At 38.3% G+C, this 24,425-nt stretch overlaps 1 protein-coding gene across 1 annotated transcript in view; it reads right to left on the bottom strand.

Moving 5' to 3' along the window:
• KCNH8 (potassium voltage-gated channel subfamily H member 8) overlaps positions 1-24,425 on the bottom strand; it is a 445,135-nt gene that overhangs the window by 33,927 nt on the left and 386,783 nt on the right. Inside the window, exons 12-13 of the mRNA XM_062179144.1 lie at positions 4,568-4,606; positions 183-541 (exon numbers count right to left, since the gene is read on the bottom strand). Of these exons, the coding sequence (XP_062035128.1) occupies positions 183-541; positions 4,568-4,606 (398 nt within the window). The remainder of the gene's footprint in view (positions 1-182; positions 542-4,567; positions 4,607-24,425) is intronic.

Genomic DNA, 24,425 nt, shown 5'->3' with positions numbered 1-24,425 from the left:
TATCAGGAGTTTAACTAGTTTTCTTTTCTTGGTAAACAGGATCTAGCCTACTGTGTGCAGAATTCAGGCTTGGCACCTTTGTCGTGGAAATTCCCAGGTTTGATAATTTAATAGACAGGTACCAGTCTGTATAAACAGTAGCATTTTACCGAGAAAAAGAGTTACATGATGGGAACTCTTACCTCGGACTGAGGTCTGGGGGCCCAACACTATTCAAGGTTGAAAGCTGCAATTTCAAGTTCTTCTCTTTCCTTTTACCATGGTTAGGAGGATCAGTCTCTTGCTTGGCTTTGGGGGAATTTGAACTGGAGACTCTGATAGGTGAGTGAAATGGCACTGTTCCTGAGGCCAGCTGCTTTAAGCTTAGTCCTAGGTAACTTTTGTTGCTCCCAATCTTCTTGCTGCGAGAAGAGGAGGATCCCCTTGTATAGATGGGAGAGAGGGACGCTGTCTCTTCTTCCTCCCCGTCCTCTTCCTCCTCCTCATCTTCTACAATGGATGGGAGTCTCTTCTTGATGCTACCATTTCCCTTGGGCTCTGACTAAATCAGTGGATAATATAGATTAGTACAGATGCAAAGATCTCTTAAGAGAGACATCATTCATGCTGGAGTTCTTTATGTGAACAAAACCAAATCCTTTAGAAATTCACCTCTCATTAACACTGAAGTTTTTCAGTTTTTATTATTTTTTTCAGGTATTGAAAGTCTCCTGGGGCAGGTGCCATAGCTCACTTGGTTAATCCTCTGCCTGAGGCGCCGGCATCCCATATGGGCGCCGGGTTCTAGTCCCCACTGTTCCTCTTCCAGTCCAGCTCTCAGCTGTGGCCCGGGAGGACAGTGGAGGACGGCCCAAGTGCTTGGGCCCCTGCACCCACATGGGAGACCAGGAGGAAGCACCTGGCTCCCGGCTTCAGCTCGGTGCAGCGCCGGCCATAGTGGCCATTTAGGGAGTGACCCAATGGAAACCGAAGGAAGACCTTTCTCTCTGTCTCTCTCTCTCACTGTCTGTAACTCTGTCAAATAAAAAAAAAAGAAAGCCTTCTCACTTTTGTCCTTTTCCAAGTTTCTCCTCTCTGCTTTTTTAATTTTAGTCTCACTTTGGTGTTTTAAATTCTCTTGATGTAGAGCTGTGTGAAAGGTGAATTTTTACCATATCTGCATCTAGATTTTAATCAACCTATTATTTTTAATAGTATACAATAGCATGCTCCTGGGAATAAAAACCTTTTACATTTTAATGGAGAGTCTTGGTCCTTGTTTTTATTCTCAGTGTGTATCAAATGCATTTTAAGTGGATATCAGCCATTGAAATTGTATTATCCTTGAGAAAAATTATTTCCTATGTTGGATCACATGGATGAAAGATTTTGGAAGTATCTCAGTCTCCCTGTTTTCTACTCTCTTTGCTCTCACCGGTCGCAAGCAAGAAATAGTGCAAACCACCTGATCTTGCTTTGAAGAGGTAATGTTGCAAGGAAAGAGCAGAAAAGGCAGCAAAAGCTAAGGTAATGCCCTCAACAGAGTCATTATCACAGCATATTGTTTTGCCACAGACATATTTTAAAATTTTCCAAAAGAACTTAATTCATTTTTCTGTGCATCACTTTCTTTTGAAGATACATCAATTTTACTGGCTCACAAATAATTTATAATAAAAATAAGATATCACATAAAAATCTCTGACTTACTATTTATAACTCATGGCTTACATGATTATAACTTCAAGAGTTGATTAATGGGTAGATATAGATCTTGCTATATCTATAACAGTTGTAATGATAGAGGTGAAAAAGAACTGTGGTGACTTACAGGCCGTAGCTACCAATTCTATTCTAATGTTAATGGTTCAAAATTTCCTGAGTGAATGGCATCCCTGGCCTCATCTTTCCAAGCAGGTGTCATTAGTTTTGTTAACAGTGAAGCCGAAAATTCTTTTTTGAGATACTCATGATGTTGCTTTTATTTGTTTGCCTTTTGTTTTTCAAAGTATTTAATGCATTGTCCTTTTAATAAAATCAGACCTGCATGGAATTTTAAGGGAACATTTGTATATTAGCATTATGGTATAGAAAAATTAGCTTAAATAGCTAAAGACGTAGCAGGGCAAACTTATCAAAGAAATGAAAAACAATGACTACATTCTCTAATTAGACTCCTTTTGTATTTGCATTGCCAATTTAACCATTCCTTTGTTTCAAGAAAGCTCTGTTGGCTTTAATAATCTCCAGACTAATAGTCTACCAAGCATTTGTAGTTCTTCAGATTCGTTTAAATGTCATACTTCCATTCTGTCATGGTGATCTGGTGCCTTCGATTAGTTGCTTGGATACTGATTCTTGCAATCAAGGGAACAGTCATTACTTCCAAAAAGAGTTAGTGATCCCACCTAACCTCTTGCAGAAGGGACCTATTTGTTATATGACTAAGCACCTAGCTCAGTATCTAGCATCTATGCAGGAGGACCAGTTACATTCTCCTGCATCCTCTGTGTAGGAAACCCTGCCTCACTTGGGTAGCTAGATTCAACTGTTATACACTGTCACAGGGCTCAGCCATAGCTTTCTCCCACCTCATGTGACCTATCCCTTCACTGTCTTCCTGGAAAACATTTTCCTACAGGCAATGAAGTTTCACATCCATTTTAAAAGAAATCTCAAATGCAGTCCCTGGCATTTTGTTGTGATAATTACTTCAAGCTCACACATGACTAGATCCAGTTGGATCTCTCTTGACTAAGGGGGAAGCAGAAGAGTTCAGCAGTTGAATGCATGGACTCTCAGTTACAGAGTCCTTGTAGTTGTGTGAATGAACAGTTGTGAACTCCAGCAAGTGCTGTATATATTAAATGTCTTGGTTATCTCACCTGTAAATTAGAGATGGTGTAAGGAAAACATTAGATGTTAGATAATGGAAATTAAGCATTTACAATGTCTAAAGAGTTCAATAAGTGCTTGCCCAAGCAATTATTATAATGATCATAGAAAAATGGGAATAACATTTCTATCAAGGAAGATGCATCAGAGAGTATGGGTGACCTCTATTTTATGCGACCTCTCTTTCTTAGTTAACAGAATTCTTAGTAATGCCCCTTGTCTGATGAGCACTTTTCTCAGCTTCTGGATGTGAGGCAAACTTCTGGGATCATGGCTTCCATATGCACAAGTTTTAATAAACTTTTAGGAAGGCTTTTAGCAACTGAAAAGCTTTTATCCAACTCTTACATTTCTCTGATTTCTAATCTGAAATTTGGCTGCAAGAGATGGATGTTCAGCAGGTACCTTAGACAATGAGGAGATCTTGATTAATGTAGCCATATGCTGAAGATGGTGAAGCAAAAGGAAGAAATCCCGGGAATATATTGACTCACTAAAGTAGTCAAATTTTCCATAAATCCCGGGAATATATTGACTCACTAAAGTAGTCAAATTTTCCATCTCTAGACTGTTCCATGAGAAAGAAAGAAATACCTATTGTCTTGAAAATTCTGTCATTTGTTGGTTTTTTTTTTTTTTAACATTGCCAATGAAGTTCAGCCTATCTTCTATAGAGGGATTTTTCTGTTGAAAGTAAAAGATGTTTTATTCTTGGTATGTATTTTCCTCCACAGAGTTCTTTGAATGAGTGAAAAATTCAAATTGGAAAATAAAAAAAGAGGTAAGAATGTTCTTCGTAACTAATGGAGCCAAGGAAAGTTTGGGAAAAAAGCAATGCTGCTGTGAAGAAAGAGTCAAAACATTAAGACTATTTTGCTGATTACTGAGGTGGCACTTTGTAGAGATGAGAAGACAAATAAGGCCAAAGAAAAACTTGCTTGAAGCACTCAGGTACTTTAAAAGCCTTTAAAGAAGTTTCTCTATAGAGTTTTAAAAGTAAACCCTATTTTCTCTCCTTACCATCTTCAGTAAATCATCATTGTTTTTGTAATATATGACATAGTTGGGTCTATTTGTGTGCCTGAGTTTCTATGTGCTCATGCATGTGTATACCTGGGTATGTTTTTGCCACTCTGAGTATGTGTGAGGCCCACTTTAAAAGAAGTACAAAGCAAGGAAAGAAGCTGTTGACAAGATTCCTGTTGCTGGATTATTAGTAAGAAAGGTCTAGCTAATAAATCTGAGAAACCAGCGTTTCTTTGAGAAAGTCTTCAGTGAAATCCGAAGTTCCTTAAAAGTTGAAATTATTTTAGAAGAAGCTAAGCTCTTTCCTGGATATCTCTGAACCATATTTTAAATGTTATAGATACTAGCAAGAAATTGTATGCATACATAAAAAATGTGCCTAACAATTTTCAGACCAAGAAAAAACACTTCTAAGATCAACACTTCAGGACTTTGTTACTTTTGGCACACTTTAGTGACAAATACCTTACAACAACACTTAATACAGAGAGATGCATTTCAATATTACACTATACTCCAACTCAAGAAAGTCAGTCACCACATCTCTCATTAGGAAACCAGTTAGAGAAAGTAAAATATAAATACACAAAATCCTGAAGGGGAGGACAGATTTATTACAAATTCTTCAAAATGTAAGTACAATTTTGTTCTTTAGCACAAGCCATACCTGTGGGACTGTAGATTTGTTCGATAATCTTGTTATCACCTGAAAGAACAAACAGAAGTGTTAGCCTTCATTTAAGACAATTGCAGGTTTTTTTTTTTATTCTTTTTGAATGAAATATCAGAGTGTCAGAGGCAGTGGAAAGATAGGAGTGTTTAGGGAGTGTGTGTGTGTGTGTGTGTGTGTGTGATTGGGGTGGGGCCACTCCTGCAGGTCTACCTATATATGGTAGAAGAGAAAATATTTTCTGGAAGGTACTGAGAACACCCACCACACTGCATGCTCTAAGACCCCTACTGACCAATGTATGTAATGAAAACAGGCAGCAAGTTCAATATCTGCCACAGGACACACATCTAGGCAATAATGATTACAGCAGTAGATTTGTTGGTTATATTTTCCACCTTGATGCTTCACTTTCTCTTCTTTTTGCATTCCATCTCTCTATTCTTCTTTCCTGCTCTTTTTCTAAATTTGCTCACTTTTACAGATCTTTCTCTGTGGTTCTATGTGATCTTCATTGATTTAATCTCTCTTTGTTATTCTATATTTCTTCCTTCCCTTATTGACTGAATACTGGTGAGATTGATGTCTCCATTCTGTCCCATTTGTTTGATTCATTTTAGTGTTCCTTCTGAAATAGGATTAAGCTTACTGAGGAATTTAATCCCCTCTTCAATTGAATCTAAGATCCTATTGATTGCAAAAAGGAAAAAATGCTGTCAATGAAATCGTGACATGCCATTAATTAAAATACAAATCTCAATTTCAGAGATGCTAAAATATGGGATAAATATGTATCTTACAAAAGCTTAAGCTTTGGGGGTTCCAGGATGGTGGAATAGTGACAGGATGGTCTGAATCACATGGGGCAAAATTAATAATTCAAAGAAGGATAGGAACTACACGCCTGTCATAAAGCCATGGGGACTTTGCAGTGGGAAACCCAGAAAGAACAACAGAGACAGCCCAGGTCCATGCCAAAAGAGCAAATTTAAAAAAAACAATGGAGGTTTAAACCTGGAGAAGACAGCACTGGCATGGTGGACCAGGTGATGGGGAAATCTGCACGCTTATGGAGCCATGGATAGCAGTGGGAGGGAGTGCTTGGAGAACTGCTTTTGAAGTTCCATGTGGGGAAAAAATAAATGAACGATTAGGGAGTCAGCCCTTCACACCCTTTCCTGAATGAACAGTAGGTCATAGAAGAAATCAAAAAAAGAAATCAAAAAATTTCTGAAAATAAATGGAAGTGACAACATAACAATTCAAAATTTATGGCTTACAGCAAAAGCAGTGTTAAGAGGATAGTTTATAGCAATTGGAGCCTACATCAAGAAATTGGAAAGGCACCAAATAAACGAGGTACCAATGCATCTCAAGTACCTGGAAATATACAGGAAACCAAACCCAAAAACTAGTAGGAGAACAGAAATAATTAAAATTAGAAAAGAAATCAACAAAATTGAAATCAATAATATAATATAAAGGTTAGTAAAATGAAGACTGGTTTTTAAAATAAATAAATAAAGTTGAGACACCATTGGCTCAACTAGCCAAAAAAAAAAAAAAAAAAAAGTAGGGAAAAGACCCAAATTAGCCAAATCAGAGATGAAAAAAGAAATGTAGCAATAGACACCACAGAAATAAAGATCATCAGAAATTACTACAAAGAACTGGATGCCAAAATGGGAAACCTAAAAGAAATGGATAGGTTCCTGGGTACATATGACCTACATAAAGTAAGCTACGAATACAGAGAAAACCTAAACAGACCAATAACCAAGAAAGAACTCAAATCAATAATAAGGACCCTCCCAACAAAGAAAAACCCAGGATTGAATGGCTTCACCACTGTATTCTGCCATACATTTAAAGAAGAACGAGCTCTAATTCTTCTCAAGCTTTTCATACAAATGGAAAAGGAGGAAATGCTTCAAAATTCTTTCTATGAAGCCAGTGTCATCTTAATTCCCAAAGCTGAAAAAGATACAACAGAGAAAGAGAACTACAGACCAATCTCTCTGATGAACATAGATGCAAAAATCCTCAACAAAATACAAGAAATAGAATCCAACAACACATCAGAAAGATCAATCACCTAAATCAAGGGGTATTTATCCGTGGTATGTAGGGATGGTTCAACATTCGCAAATCAATCAGCATGATACATCACATTAACAAATTGAAGATCAAACACCATATGATTATCTCAATAGATGCAGAGAAAGCATTAGACAAAATACAACATGCCTTCATAATGAAATCTTCAAGAAAACTGGGAATAGAAGGAACATTTCTCAACACAATCAAGGCAATTTATGACAAACCCACAGCCAGTGTCCTATTGAACAGTTGGAAACAATCCCACTGAGATCTGGAACCAGACAAGTGTGCCCACTCTCACCACTGCTTTTCAACATATTCCTGGAAATTCTAGCCATGGCCAGTAGACAAGAAAAATAAATCAAAAGATACAAATTGGGAATGAGGAAGTCAAACTATTCCTAGTTGCAGATGATATGATCTACACATAGGGGATCCAAAAGACCTCACTAAGAGACTATTGGAACTCATAGAAGAGTTTGGAAATGTAGCAGTATTTAAGATCAACACACAAAAATCAACAGCCTTTCTATACACAGACAATGCCACAGCTGAAAAAGAGCTTCTAAGATCAATTCCATTCACAATAGGTACAAAAAACCTGAAATACCATAGAATAAATTTAACCAAGGATGTCAAATATCTCTACAATGATAATTACAGAACATTAAAGAAAGAATTAAAGATAAAAAATGAAAAAATCTTCTATGTTCATGGATTTGAAGAATCAATATCATCAAAATGTCCATTCTTCCAAAACCAATTTACAGATTCAATGTGATACCAATCAAAATACCGAAGGCATTCTTCTCAGATATAGAAAAATGATGTTGAAATTCATATAGAAAAACTCCCATTTTTCTATGAGACCTTGAATAGCTAAAGCAATCTTATACAGCAAAAACAAAGCTAGAGGGATCACAATACCAGATTTTAAAACATACTACAGGGCAGTTATAATCACAACAGCCTGGTACAAAAAGAGATGGATTGGACTAATGGAACAGAATAAAAACACCTTAAATCAATCCAAGCATCTACAACCAACTTATCTTTGACAAAGGAGCTAAAATCTACCCTGAAGCAAGGATAGTCTCTTCAACAAATGCTGCTGGGAAAACTGGATCGCCACATGCAGAAGCATGAAACAAGACCTTTACTTGACATCTTTCACCAAAATCCATTCAAAATGGACCCAACACTATCAACTTATTAGAGAATATTGGTGAAACCCTACAAGACATAAGCATAGACAGAGAATTCTTGGAAAAGACCCCAGAGGCACAGCCAATCAAAGACAAAATTCACAAGTGGGATTACATCAAGTTAAGAAGCTTCTGTGCTATGAAAGAAACAATCAGAAAGATGAAGAGACAACAGACAGAATGGGAAAAAATCTTTTCAATGGTATAACTGATAAAGGATTAATAACCAGAATATTCAAAGAGATCAAGAAACTCAACAACAACAAAACAAACAATCTGGTTAAGACATGGTCAAAGGACATAAACAAACATTTTTCAAATGAGGAAATCCAAATGGCCAATAGAAACATGAAAAAATGTTCAAGATTGCTTGCCATTGCAGAAATGCAGGTCAAATCCACACTGAGATTTTACCTCACCCCTGTTAGAATAGCTTTCCTACAGAAATCAACAAACAACAAATATTGGTGAGGATGTGGGGAAAAAGGTACCCTAATCCACTGTTGGTGGGTATGTAAACTGGTAAAGCCATTATGGAAGACAGTGTGGAGATACTTCAGAGGTCTGACTCTAGACCTACCATACGAACCAGCCATTCCACTCCTAGGAATCTACCCAAGGGAAATGAAATCAGCATATGTAAGAGCTATCTGTACCTCCATGCTTATAGCAGCTCAACTCACAATAGCAAAGACATGGAATCAACCCAAATACCCATCAACTGAAGACTTGATAAAGAAATTATGGGATATGTTCAACATGTATTACTATACAGCATTAAAAAGAAAATGAATCTGATCATTTGCAGCAAAATGAAGGGCACTGGAAAATATCATACTTAGTGAAACAAGCTAGTTCCAAATGGATAAATTCTGTATGTTCTCCCTGACCTGTGATAACTAACAGAGAACCTTAAGGACAACATGTGGAAATGAAATAGACACTTTACAAAGCAGTGATATGGAACAGCCCTTCTCTCAACTGTTGAGCAACAGCTTCTTATTCTATATTTTTATCTTTTCCTTTATAATATTTTCCTTATATTTTCTCTTTCATACTATTCATTGAATGCTGTACTTAATATAGAGTTGATCATATATGTTTAAAGCTAAATGTAAACAGATCTTAGTAAAGAATAAGAGTGAGAATAAGAAAGGAAAGAGGAAGGGGTGGGAGTGTGGGTTTGAGGGAGGGCATAGTGGGGAGAATTACCAGGATCCTAAAGTTGTAATTGTGAAATGTATGAAATTGGCAACTGCAAAGCAGTATAGTACTACATACATTCCTGTGGACCTACTTCTAAGGGTACAGCTTAACAGTTAGCCATAGGACCCCAAAATCCCTCTAGCTGCCTGGTAAAAATAAAGATATAAAGATTAAATGGATAGGAACAAATGGTAAAGTGACCATATAGATAAGATCAAATGTTAAAGTGATCATATAAATAGGGATACATGTTTGGAAACAATAATAGACAGAATTAAAAAGAAGTGAAGGCTCCAACATGTGAAGTAGTCCATACAGCAGACCCATAGAATGACAATAGCTTTAAGTAGCACTCTGAACTCAGAATCAGACCTAAAGGCATTCCAGCCTCGCTGGTGTGCCCAGGAGGAGCATTTCTGGCATGGAAAGCCAAGACACACTGGAAAAAAAGGTCCTACATAAAGGACCCCTGTGGATGTGACCCCAGTGGAAAGAAATGGCCACCAAAGAAGGATGTACTTTTCTCTGAAGAGAGGAGAGAACTTCCACTTTGCTTATGGCCCTGTTGAGCCAGTGGATCCAAAAGGCTTCCACAGCCTGAGCAGCTCATGTCAAGAGCCTTGGGTGATTACTGATGTCATACATAAGATTGTTATTTGTTAAATAAACAACAAGAGTCACTCTGCACCAACTTCCCATGCAGACCTCTGTCCTCAAAGAGTTAATAGTAAAAACTTATTCTCAAGAATCACCTCCATTTACTATGTCTCATAAGTTAAAGTTATGTCTAAGAGCTCACAGGGGATGTACCCTCCTTGAGTTATTCTTTAAAGACAATTAAATTTCTAAAAGAAAAGAAATGGGAGTAAGGAAGAGAAAAGAGGAAGGGAAAAAAAAAGCTTAAGCTTGGAACCCAGGAAACATTTTGTATAAAATCAAACTATGTTGCAATGGAGGAATATATTAAAAAGGTGTACCTCCCATGATGTACAAAGAAGTTTTAAAAATTACAATATCCTGATAACAGGTTTCTGGTAGCAACCACATTGTTTTTGACTCAAATACACTTCTTTCATTTTTTTAAGTTGTAATAGATGCTATAAATTAATAAAATTTTATTCACATGAAAAAATTGTACTTGAAAATTATCTGCTTTGTAAGCTAGACATATTTGATGATTCTTTCACCACTGCATGTTTTTTTCTTCTAAATGATTAGAGAAACACATGTGTTATTATTTATACAAATTATGGCATCATTATTGCTGTGCAAATATATATTTCATCAATGTTTAATTTTATCAAAGCAGTCAACTCATTATACATCTGCCCAGTTGCTTAAATATGCACTAATGAGAAGTATTCTATACATAAGTTTTGCAATAATTCCCTATATGGTAACAAATAAAACAGCTGAATAATTTAAAATTTGAAAATAAAACAAAAATATAGTGCTCTTGTTACTAAGTTAGACACAAACACGTGTTTTTTTTTTATTAAACTTTTATTTAATGAATATAAATTTCCAAAGTATAGCTTATGGGTTACAATGGCTTCCCCCCTCCCATAACTTCCCTCCCGCCCGCAACCCTCCCCTTTCCCGCTCCCTTTCCCCTTCCATTCATGTAAAGATTCATTTTCAATTCTCTTTGTATACAGAAGATCAGTTTAGTATATATTAGGTAAAGATTTCAACATTTTGCCCATATAGCAACATAAAGTGAAAAAACTACCATTGGATTACTAATTATAGCATTAAATAGCAATGTACAGCACATTAAAGACAGAGATCCTACATAATTTTTTTTTCAAATTAATTAATTTTCTATGCCATTTCCATTTGAACACCAGGTTGTTTTATTTTTTTCATTTCCAATTCTCTTTATATACAGAAGATCACTTCAGTATATAATTAGTAAAGACCTCATCAGTTTGTGCCCACACAGAAAAATACTGTTTCAGTACTAGTTATAGCATCACTTGGCTTTAGACGACACATTAGGGACAGATCCCACATGGGGTGTAAGTACACAGTGACTCCTGTTGCTGATTTAACAATTTGACACTCCTGTTCATGGCGTCAGTAATCTCCCTAGGCTCTAGTCATGAGTTGCCAGGGCTACGTGTTTTTTTAAAATCTTTCTGTTACAGCTTGGATTGGAGAAAAAAAAAAACACATCTCAATGGGATTCAGGAAACCTGAACACCCCCAGGTCCAATGTGATGTGAGAGGCATAACAGGAAGAGGATATAGATAGCTTTAGCCATTAGGCATGCCTCCAGCTCTCTTGTTTACTGCTAGTATGAGCTTTGTCAAGTTGCTGAGTCCCAGGGTTGTTTTCCTAAATCAGTGCTTCTCAAACATATATGAATCAAACATATGAATCACTTAGGGACCTCATTAAAATGTAGCTGCTGAAGGTGAGTATTTGGCACCATGGTTAAGATGCTATTTCAGACATCTGCATTACATTTCAGAGTGCCTGTTTGGGTCTCAGCTACTCCTCTTCTGATCCAGTTTTCTGCTAAGGGTACCCTGGGAAGAAGTAGGTAATAAAACTCCCACTTGAATTTGATTGCTTGGTGATATTCCAAGTGAATAGATAGTTATATCTACTGACAAGGCAAGGTGACAACTAAGAGCAGGAAAATGAACTCAGTATTAGCTATTGCAGGGAATATATGAAATAATACTCATATATTTAAAAGTGACTGTCGGGGGGCAGAGCCAAGATGGCGAATAGTGAGGTCACACATTGATAATCCGGGAAAGATAGGTTGATATAAGAGGAATTACAGTAAATACAGGGAAAGGCCCAGGGGAAAAAAATGCAGAGGAAACTCCTCTGGATCTAGTGGAGGAGACACAGACGACCTGCGGTGAGAGCAAGGACGCTCACGGCTCCGGCTCCGAGTCTTCACATCCACACTGGAGGGGGAGGTGAGCTCAGTAATCCAAGACGTTGGCTGGAGAAGGGGCAGACAGAGAGGGAACTGGGCTGGAAACTGTGCAGGGAGAGCTCACCAAACTAACTTCAGGAGAGAAGAAAAAGAAATAGGGGTCGGGGGGGGGACCAGTCCGGACGAGTTTCTGTCTCCGCACACCTAGCAAAGGCAGGCAAGAGACAAAGAGCAGGCGCCATTCTCGATATACATAAAAGGTGTGCGCCCTCAGGGCTGTGCATGACGTCAGAGCTGTGCACAACAGGGCTGTGCGCGTGAACTCAGAGCTGAGCTCAAACTGAGTCAGACAGAAAATCCTGACTCTGGTGGGGAGGGGGAGGTGAAATACCAGGAGGTTAGGATTTAATAAAAGGGTAGAACTAATGAACTGAGGTGGGGGAAAAAAAAATAGAGAGACGGTGGGGTGAGAGTGCTCGTGGAGGTCATGTGACTACTCTCCAGAGACGCTACAATTCGGTAACCTTAGCAACCCGGTGGGAAACTGAAGGAGAAACTGAACCCACATTGAGCACAGCACAGATACTTTGGGTGATCTGTGGGAAAAAAAAAAAAAAAGCAGACGATTCCTATACCCACAGAAGCCAGAGATTGGAAACTAACTACCATCAATTCTGCTCAGCTGTGTGGTATTACTACCCTCCTGAAAATAAATAAATAAAGAGAGAGAGAGAGAGAGAGAGAGAGATCTACCACGCCTAACCCTGAAGAACTAAGCAAAGCTCTTTGCCCTCACACATCTCAGGCCACCAAGGCTACTCCAATAGCAGACAGCCCACTTAACACAGTCATAATATAACAAGAAAAAAAAAAAAGAAAAAAAACCACTGTAAGGAAATAATTCAAAGAATTCCTCCAAAATGCCAAGCAATAAACACAGAAACCATGGGAACAAGACCAACGAACACATTATGACACCCCCAAATGAACAAAACACCCCAGGCCAAGATTCTGAAGATGATGAGATAGAAGAAACACAAGATACGGATTTCAAAAAATTTATGATAAAAATATTTAGAAGTTTTTAAAAGCAAATCTTGAAATACAGAAATCCTTATTGGACAGGATAGAAAATCTCTCTCGTGAAAATGAAATCTTAAGGAGGAACCAGAATGAAATGCAGAAACTAGTAGAACAGGAAAGTGTGATAGTGATGAGAAATCATAATGAAATGAAGAACTCAATAGATCAAATGACAAACACATTAGAGAGCCTTAAAAACAGAGTCAGGGAAACAGAAGAGAGAATATCAGACTTAGAAGACACAGCACAGGAAAGCATACAGTCAAACCAAAGAAAAGAAGAAGAAATTAGAAATCTAAAAAATATTGTCGGGAATCTACAGGATACTATTAAAAAACCCAACATACGAATTCTAGGAATTCCTGAAGGCATGGAGAGAGAGAAAGGATTAGAAGGCCTTTTTAGCAAGATAGTAGCAGAGAACTTTCCGGGTTTGGAGAAGAACAGAGACATCCAAGTAAAGGAAGCTCACAGAACCCCTAATAAACATGACCAAAAGAGACCCTCACCACGACACGTTGTAATCAAACTCACCACAGTGAAATATAAAGAAAAGATTCTAAAAGGTGCAAGAGAGAAATGCCAGATTACTCCTAGAGGATCTCCAATTAGACACACAGCAGACTTCTCATCAGAAACCCTACAGGCTAGGAGGGAATGGCGAGACATAGCCCAGGAACTAAGAGAGAAAAACTGCCAGCCCAGAATATTATATCCTGCAAAGCTCAAATTTGTGAATGAAGGTGAAATAAAGACCTTTCACAGCAAACAGAAATTGAAAGAATTTGTTGCCACTCGTCCTGCCCTGCAAAAGATGCTTAAAGATGTGTTACACACAGAAACACAGAAACACGGTCATCAATATGAAAGAAGGTAAAGGAAGAAAACCTACCAGTAAAAGACCATAGAAAACTCAAAGCATATACTAGAAAATATCTTTGGGAAAATGGCAGGGCAAAGTTACTACCTATCCATAGTCACATTGAACGTTAATGGATTGAAATCTAAACTTAAAAGGCAAAGACTGGCTGAGTGGATTAAGGAACAAAACCCATCTATTTGCTGCCTACAAGAAACACATCTTTCCAACATAGAAGCATACAGACTGAAAGTGAAAGGTTGGAAAAAGATATTTCACAACAACAGAAACCAAAGAAAAGCAGGTGTAGCCATATTAATATCAAACAAAATAAACTTTAACACAAAATCTGTTAAGAGAGACAAAGAGGGACACTATATAATGATTAAGGGTTCAATTCAACAGGAAGATGTAACTATTATAAATGTATACGCGCCTAATTACAGGGCACCGGTTTATTTAAAAGATACGTTAAGGGACTTAAAGGGAGACTTAGACCCCAATACAATAGTACTGGGAGACGTCAATACTCCACTCTCAGAAATAGACAGATCATCCGGACAGAAGTTCAACAAAGAAATAGCAGATTTAATCGATACTATTGCCCAAATGGATCTGACAGATATCTACAGAACTTTCAATCCTACATCTAAAGATTTTACAGTCTTCTCAGCAGTGCATGGAACCTTCTCTAGGATTGACCACATTCTAGGCCATAAAGCAAATCTGAGCAAATTTAAAAGAATTAGAATCATACCATGCAGCTTCTCAGACCACAGTGGAATGAAGGTGGAAATTAGCAACTCAGGAATCCCTAGAAAGTATGCAAACACATGGAGACTGAACAACATGCTCCTGAATGAACAATGGGTCATAGAAGAAATCAAAAGAGAAATCAAAAATTTTATGGAAATAAATGAGGATAACAACACATCAAAACTTATCGGATACGGCAAAAGCAGTGCTGAGAGGAAAGTTTATATCAATAGGTGCCTATATCAAGAAATTGGAAAGGCACCAAATAAATGAGCTTTCAGCGCATCTCAAGGATCTAGAAAAACTGCAGCAAACCAGACCCAAAGCTAGTAGGAGAAGAGAAATAATTAAAATCAAAGAAGAAATCAACAGGATTGAATCCAAAAAACATTGCAAAAAATCAGCCAAGCGAAGAGCTGGTTTTTTGAAAAAATAAATAAAATTGACACACCATTGGCCCAACTAACTAAAAAAAGAAGAGAAAAGACCCAAATCAATAGGATCAGAGATGAAAAAGGAATCATCAGAAATTATTACAAAGAGTTGTATGCCAACAAACAGGGAAATCTATCAGAAATGGACAGATTCCTGAACACATGCAATCTACCTAAATTGAACCAGGAAGACATAGAAAACCTAAATAGGCCCATAACTGAGACAGAAATTGAAACAGTAATAAAGGCCCTCCCAACAAAGAAAAGCCCAGGGCCAGATGGATTCACTGCTGAATTCTACCAGACATTTAAAGAAGAATTACCTCCATTTCTTCTCAAACTATTCAGAACAATTGAAAAAGATGGAATCCTCTCAAATTCTTTCTATGAAGCCAGCATCACCTTAATTCCTAAGCCAGAGAAAGATGCAGCATTGAAAGAGAATTACAGACCAATATCCCTGATGAACATAGATGCAAAAATCCTCAATAAAATTCTGGCCAATAGAATACAACAACACATCAGAAAGATCATCCACCCAGACCAAGTGGGATTTATCCCTGGTATGCAGGGATGCTTCAATGTTCGCAAAACAATCAACGTGATACACCACATTAACAGACTGCAGAAGAAAAACCATATGATTCTCTCAATAGACGCAGAGAAAGCATTTGATAAAATACAACACCCTTTCATGATGAAAACCCTAAGAAAACTGGGTATAGAAGGAACATTCCTCAATACAATCAAAGCAATTTATGAAAAACCCACGGCAAGCATCCTATTGAATGGGGAAAAGTTGGAAGCAATTCGACTGAGACCTGGTACTAGACAGGGATGCCCACTCTCACCACTGCTATTCAATATAGTTCTGGAAGTTTTAGCCAGAGCTATTAGGCAAGAAAAAGAAATTAAAGGGATACAAATTGGGAAGGAAGAACTCAAACTATCCCTCTTCGCAGATCATATGATTCTTTATTTAGCGGACCCAAAGAACTCTACTAAGAGACTATTGGAACTCACAGAAGAGTTTGGCAAAGTAGCAGGATATAAAATCAATGCACAAAAATCAACAGCCTTTGTATACACAGGCAATGCCACGGCTGAGGAAGAACTGCTAAGATCAATCCCATTCACAATAGCTACAAAAACAATCAAATACCTTGGAATAAACTTAACCAAGGATGTTAAAGATCTCTATGATGAAAATTACAAAACCTTAAAGAAAGAAATAGAAGAGGATACCAAAAAATGGAGAAATCTTCCATGCTCATGGATTGGAAGAATCAATATCATCAAAATGTCCATTCTCCCAAAAACATTTCACAGATTCAATGCAATACCAATCAAAATACCGAAGACATTCTTCTCAGATCTGGAAAAAATGATGCTGAAATTCATATGGAGGCACAGGAAACCTTGAATTGCTAAATCAATCTTGTACAGTAAAAACAAGGCCGGAGGCATCACAATACCAGATTTCAGGACATAATACAGGGCAGTTGTTATCAAAACAGCATGGTCCTGCTACAGAAACAGATGGATAGACCAATGAACAGAATAGAAACACCAGAAATCAATCCAAACATCTACAGCCAACTCATATTTGATCAAGGATGCAAAACCAATCCCTGGAGTAAGGACAGTCTATTCAATAAATGGTGCTGGGAAAATTGAATTTCCACGTGAATAATCATGAAACTAAACCCCTACCTTTCACCTTACACAAAAATTCACTCAACATGGATTAAAAACGTAAATCTACGACCTGAAACCACCAAATTATTAGAGAGCATTGGAGAAACCCTGCAAGATATAGGTATAGGCAAAGACTTCTTGGAAAAGACCCAGCAGTCTCAGGCAATTAAAGCCAAAATTAACTATTGGGATTGCATCAAATTGAGAAGTTTCTGTACTATAAAAGAAACAGTCAGGAGAGTGAAGAGGCAACCAACAGAATGGGAAAAAATATTTGCAAACTATACTACAGATAAAGGGTTGATAACCAGAATCTATAAAGAACTCAAGAAACGCAACAACAACAAAACAAACAACCCACTTAAGAGATGGGCCAAGGACCTCAATAGATATTTTTCAAAAGAGGAAATCCAAATGGCCAACAGACACATGAAGAAATGTTCAAGATCACTAGCAATCAGGGAAATGCAAATCAAAACCACAATGAGGTTCCACCTCACCCCGGTGAGAATGGTGCACATTCAGAAATCTACCCACAACAGATGCTGGAGAGGATGTGGGGGAAAAGTGACACTAACCCACTGTTGGTGGGAACACAAACTGGTTAAGCCACTATGGAAGTCAGTCTGGAGATTCCTCAGAAACCTGAATAGAACCCTACCATACAACCCAGCCATCCCACTCCTTGGAATTTACCAAAAGGAAATGAAATTGGCAAACAAAAAAGCTGTCTGCACCTTAATGTTTGTTGCAGCTCAGTTTACAATAGCTAAGACCTGGAATCAACAAAAAATCCCATCAACAGTTGACTGGATAAAGAAATTATGGGACATGTACTCTATAGAATACTATACAGCAGTCAAAAACAATGAAATCCGGTCATTTGCAACAAGATGGAGGAATCTGGAAAACATCATGCTGAGTGAAATAAGCCAGTCCCAAAGGGCCAAATATCATATATTCTCCCTGATTGGTGACAACTAACTGAGCTCCAAAGGGGAAACCTGTTGAAGTGAAATGGACACTATGAAGAACAGTGACTTGAATAGTTCTTGTGCTGACTGCTGATGTACAATGTAATACTTCATCCATTTTAGTATTTTTTTCTCTTTTGTTCTAGTACTATTGGTTGAACTCTGTAATTAGCACACAATTATTCTTAGGTGTTTTAAGCTTAACTGAAAAGTGATTCCTGTTAAATATAAGAGTGAGAATAAGAGACGGAGGAGAAGCACAATTTGGGACATGCTCAATTGGACTTGACCCAAATGGTGGAGTTAGAAATGTGCCAGGGGATTCCAATACAATCCCATCAGGGTGGCATGTACCAATCCCATCTCACTAGTCCAAGTGATCAATTTTAGTTCACAATTGATGGCTCTGATAGGTCTAAGAGTCAAAGGGATCACATAAACAAGACTAGTTTCTGCTAACATTAACTGACAGAATCAAAAAGGGAGAGAAGGATCCAACATGGGAAGCGGGATACACAGCAGACTCATAGAATGGCAGATGTCCTAAACAGCACCCTGGCCTCAGAATCTGCCCTTAAGGCATTCGGATCTGGCTGAAGATCCCATGAGAGTATGATAGGCATGGAAAGCCAAGACACTGTGGCAAAACAAAAAAGGATCTGGAGCGGCAAGATGGCGGAATAGGAAGTGAGCACACTATTAGTCCGGGGGAGAGACAGTTTAATAAAAGTGGAGATACTGCAGGGTCAAGGAAGAGTAGCAGAAGAAACAGCAGAGGAAACTCTTCCAGAAGTAGTGACTCACAGTGAACCTGCGTGGAGAGCGTGGGAGCCCAAGTTCAGAACACCAGTGGCAGACTCAACACACCAGCGCTGGAACGTGAGGTGAGCCGAACATCAATAGCCCGAGACAAGAGCGGGCAAGCGGAAAGAGGAGGCTAGAGGGAACGAGGCTTGAAACTCTGTGGGGAAAAGTTCACCAGGCTAACTAGAAGAGAGAGAGGAAAAAAAAAGTGACCGATACGGACACGAGTTTCTCTCTCTCCGCTCACCCCTCAAAGGCGAGCAAGACAAAGAGCAGGCGCCATTTTGGACATACATCATAAGCAGGGCGACCTCAGCTCTACACCGGCCCTGAGCCTAGCAGAAACACCTGACTCTGGGGGGAGGGGTGAAATAACAGGAGATTAGCATCTAACTTGGCAACCCAGTGGGAGACTGCAGGAGAATTGGAGCCCACACTGAGGGCAGCAGAGATTCCCTGTGTGGTCCTTGGGAAAGAGCTTCCAATCTCTGGCTCCTGTGGGTATATCATTCGCCTGCTAACTACCTCCAATTATGTTCAGCTGTGTGGAATTACTTCCCTTTTGAATCAAAAACAGAAAGAAAGAGAGATTTACCACGCCTAACCTGGGAGTGTCATCTTTGACACACCCTCAACCCTGAGGAACCAAACACAGCTCTCAGTCCACACTCATCTCAAGCCTCTAAGGCTCCACTGAAAGCAGACAGTCCACTTAATATAGAGCCATAGTGTAACAGAGAAAAAACACCACAGTGAAGAAAACAAATATCTCCAACATGCCATACAACAAACGCAAAAACTGAGGTAACAAGAACAAGGAAGACACTATGACGCCCCCAAATGAAAAAGACACCCCAATTCAAGATTATGAAGATAATGAGATGGAAGAAATGCAAGAAGCGGATCTCAAAAAATTGATAAGAACATTAAGAAGTTCTCAAAAACAAATTCTTGAACTACAGAAATCCTTAATGGACAAGATAGAAAATCAGTCTCGTGAAAATGAAATCTTAAGGAGGAACCAAAATGAAATGAAACAACTAGTGGAACAAGAAACTGCAATAGTGACAAGAAATCATAATGAAATGAAGAATTCAATAGATCAAATGACAAACACATTAGAGAGCCTTAAAAACAGAATGGGCGAAGTAGAAGAGAGAATATCAGACTTAGAAGACAGAGAACAGGAAAGGAAACAGGCAAACCAAAGAAAAGAAGAAGAAATTAGAAATCTAAAAAATATTGACGGGAATCTACAGGATACAATTAAAAATCCTAACATTCGGGTTCTAGGAGTTCCTGAAGGCATGGAGAGGGAGAAAGGATTAGAAGGCATTTTCAGTGAGATACTAGCAGAAAATTTCCCAGGTTTGGAAAAGACAGAGGCATCTTAGTACAAGAAGCTTATAGAACCCCTAATAAAAATGACCAAAAGAGATCCTCACCACGACATGTTGTAATCAAACTCACCACAGTGAAACATAAAGAAAAGATCCTAAAAGGTGCAAGAGAGAAACGTCAGATTACTCTTAGAGGATCTCCAATTAGACTCACAGCAGACTTCTCATCAGAAACCCTACAAGCTAGAAGGGAATGGCGAGACATAGCCCAGGTACTAAGAGAGAAAAACTGCCAGCCCAGAATACTATATCCTGCAAAGCTCTCATTTGTGAAAGAAGGTAAAGGAAGGAAACCTCACAGCAAATGATCACAGGAAGCTCAATTTCTCTTTGACATAGAATTGAACTCTGATGCTCTGTTGGAGCAATGTGCTAAAGTAATCTATTATGTTCTCTTGATGTCTGTTAAATTCTAATTGTCCAAAAACAGCTGAAATTTTATTAAGAGCTATGGGTTATTTAAATATGTGCTTCTTTTCAAAGATTTGAACAATCACCTTGTAACAATGATCAAATTTGGTCTATTTTATGTCATGATTTTAAGGAATCTTATTTCAACCAGATATTTTGGATTTTGAGCCTTCTTGGCATTCTTGACAGGCATTCAAAAAATCAAAGTTTCAAACAATCTGGTCTCTAAAATTTCCAGTAAATCCTGGACTTCGGTTTTTCCAGTTTGGGCCCAACTGAAAAAATTGAAGGACCTATGTCTCTCATCTTATAGAGACACCAACTAATCAGGCTATTTGGATTATATTAGAAGTACTGTCAAGATGTGATGGGGTACCAAACTTTAAGTTTCTATAATGGAAAATACTTTTAATACAAATGTTTGAGAATTAAAAAGTCTAATGATTTTGTGTTACTAGACATGATGGTTGTCTTAATGAGAAAGCCCCAGAGGCCTAAAGGGTTAAATACTTGTAAAATCCTACAGGTGCTTTCAAAAATACTGTGAAGTAAGCAAGTGCCTCTTGTTGGTTGATGAGTTTATAATTTTAAACATGGCGACTTAAAGTCTTTTGTCATCCACAGTTATATATGATTTGCTGCTCATAAAACTGAAGCATTGTTGGTTCTGTGTTTAGCTGTCCTCCTATAGGTTCCTATGGATTTTTTCCAGCCACTTCTATTGTATTCAGTACTTTGGGATGGCTCTGTAAACAGATGAAGCCAATAATGTATTGACAGTACCAACTGAGAGAAAGTATGGTTAACTGAGGTTACTAAAAACAAAAAGCAATTCAAATCAATTGGCAATCTACAAAAAGAGTTAAAGATTTTAAAAGCTATTATTAAAATTGCTATATTGGTCTATTATGCTATGTTATATGTGTATACATATTGTATGTCCACATGGGAAAATTTTATTAAGAGTTTTATTTTCAATGGCTTATAGATAAGATTGTCCATAAATTTAAGCTGCTAAAATCAAAGATACATTTTAATTTGTGTGACCTGAATCTGTGTATCATATGTTTTAAACTTGTTGGTAGAAAGAAACTAAAAACATTTTAGATGGTTGTGCTTAAATTTACTGGTTAAACAAACTACACCATGTTAGATTTTTAAGAAGTGTTTTCAAATACATGATTCTTAAAACTTATAGAAGGCATTGGACCTTCTGGTAAATGTTTTCTTAAGTTATTATCTAATGGTTGAAACGGTTTGCTAAGTATTCATGTGATATTGCTATTGTCAGCAAGCGATCTAGGACTTGCTCCCTCATTTCTCTATTCTAAGCCCAACTTGTTCTTTCATTTCTCTATTCTCTTCAAGGTAGGGAACTAATTCTATTATGAAGGAATCTGTAGGACGCACAATTTAATCTTTAGACCTTATAAAAGAGATGGCTAACATTTTTCTGTAATAGCATAGCCAAAATAAGAGCTTAAATAATAATCTCATAGCTAGATTCACTTCGCCATCAGTGAAGTATACAGTAAGTAGAAAAAACCTCCCTTTCAGACCAAAGGAAAAGAAAGCTTGAAAGTGAGAATATAATATTCCTCATGGGCATTTTCTACCTTAGAAAAACTACTACAGAACATGCCTGTGACTATAGACTTGTAGTTCAGGCCACCGAAGATTAGAGATGGGACTTGGGCACTCCCTTGACTTGCAGCCTCTGGTCTGCTTTAACACAAACCAGGAGGAAAAGAAAGCTAGGCATCAGAGGCAATGGGTGGCAGGCCTATTAATGGCTGATCTGTACAGTGATCTGCCCTCAAGGAGACCCAACAGGCCAGTCCACTGCAGTGGCTTTCAATGTGGTAAGCCTGGGCTTCAGCAGAAGTCAGCTTGTGAAGAGCCCTGGCAGCTCTGCCAAGAGTTGGATCACTGGAAATGGACCTGCCCTGGAATCGAAGGATGCCCAGGTCAGAGCCACAGATCTTATTGGCTCCAAGCTGAAAAGCCCTTCACTCAGCCCAACTTCCAAAGTGACCACTGCAGCTGAGGGGATGGTCAAGTAGGGTCAGTAACATTGCAGGCAGAACTGTAAATTTCTTGTTAGAGATGCCCCCTGCCTTTACCTGGCCAGCTCTCCTCCCAGGCCAGCCAAGTGATGAAAGTCAACAGAGTGCCTTCCCCTAGGAGGTTCACACATCCCTTAGGATATACCCCATGTGAAGAGATAGATAGGTCTGGGCCTCTTAACTTACAAGGCCTAAAGCCCACCAGATTATTATCAAGCCCCTTCTGTCAGGTTCTATTTGCCTCTCAATCAGAAAACTTGATTGTAGCTTAGACGGCACCTTTCTTAGCTCCTCCAGTTATGACTCTGTCCTTTCTTCTAGACCCTGTCTAGCGTACTTGGGCCTCATTCCTTTGTAATCATGACCTCTGCTCTGCCTCTAGTGGCTCTACTCCCAACCTGTGTATACTGATGGTCCTCTTCCCCACTTAATGCTGTATAATTGTTCAAACCTGGTTAAGGCCACTCTTAGGATCATTGGTTACTATCCTCACTCTGTCTTTTATGACCTTGTCTAAATATGATCAGAGTCGGCAAACCTGGAAGGCTTCCATAGCCTTGGCAACTCATGACGAGAGCCTAGGGTGGTTACTGGTGCCATAAACTAGAGTGTCAATTTGTTGGGTCAACAACAGGAGCCACTGTGCGCTTGCTCCTGATGTGGGATCTCTGTCCTTAATGTGCTGTACATTTTGATTTAATGCTATAACTAGTACTCAAACAGTTTGTTTCACTTTGTGTTTCTATGTGGGTGCAAACTGTTGAAATCTTTATACTAAATTGATCTTCTGTATATGAAGAGAATTGAAAATGAATCTTGATACAATGGAAGGGGAGAAGGAGCGGGAGAGGGGAGGGTTGTGGGTGGGAGGGAATTTATGGGAGGGGGAAGCCATTGTAATGCATAAGCTGTACACTGGAAATTTATATTCATTAAATAAAAGTTAAAAAAAAGAAAAAAAAACAAAAAAAAAAGAAGAAGAAGAACAAGACAACCTAAATGAAAGATCTCTGCGAGTGAGATCCCAGTGGAAAGAACAGGGCCATCAAAGAAGGAGGTACTTTTCTCTGAAGGGAGGAGAGAACTTCCACTTTGACTATGACCCAGTCGGAATAAGATCGAAGTCGGCGAACTCAAAAGGCCTCCATAGCCTTGGAAACTCATGACTAGAGCCTAGGGAGATTACTGACGCCATAAACAAGAGTGTTTCATTGTTAAGTCAGCAACAGGAGTCACTGTGTACTTACTTCTCATGTGAGATCTGTCCTTAAATTAGGGTCCAATGTGAAGTAATGCTATAACTAGTACTGAAACAGTATTCTACACTTTGTGTTTCTGTGTGGGTCCAAACTGATGAAATCTTTACTTAATATATACTAAATCGATCTTCTGTATATAAAGATAACTGAAAATGGATCTTGATGTGAATGGAATGGGAGAGGGAGCGGGAGATGGGAGGGGTGTGAGGGGGAGGGAAATTGCGGTGGGGGGAAGCCATTGTAATCCATAAACTGTACATTGGAAATTTATTTTTACTAAATAAAAAATGAAAAAAAAGTGACTGTCAAAATATTTTTACTCCTCATATTTTTGATGCCTGTTTGTCATCCCAAGTTACCCTAGATAATTTTTTACCAAATTCACTGATGGTCAAGAATTAAGCAGAATCAAGAATGTTTCCTACATATGTGTGAGATTAGTAATTCCCCAGAAGTCTGATAGACTCCAAATAAATCATTTTATTTATATATGGTATGAAACACTTTTTGTTTAAGCAGAGTTCTATGATGCATTCATTTTGATGACTCATGTTTCACAACGATCCTGCATCTGGCAAGAATAGGGAATTGGAAACCCAGGGTTTTGTAGGCAGAAGCAATGCTACAGTGTCTACTATAATAGTGTTTACATCATGCAGATAATGGAACATACTGAGAAACTTTAAAAAACCAGATTCCA

The sequence above is a fragment of the Lepus europaeus genome, chromosome 2 (assembly GCF_033115175.1).
Source record: "Lepus europaeus isolate LE1 chromosome 2, mLepTim1.pri, whole genome shotgun sequence".
In the NCBI taxonomy this organism is placed as follows: Eukaryota; Metazoa; Chordata; class Mammalia; order Lagomorpha; family Leporidae; genus Lepus; species Lepus europaeus.
This window is presented reverse-complemented; position numbering and strand designations above follow the sequence as displayed.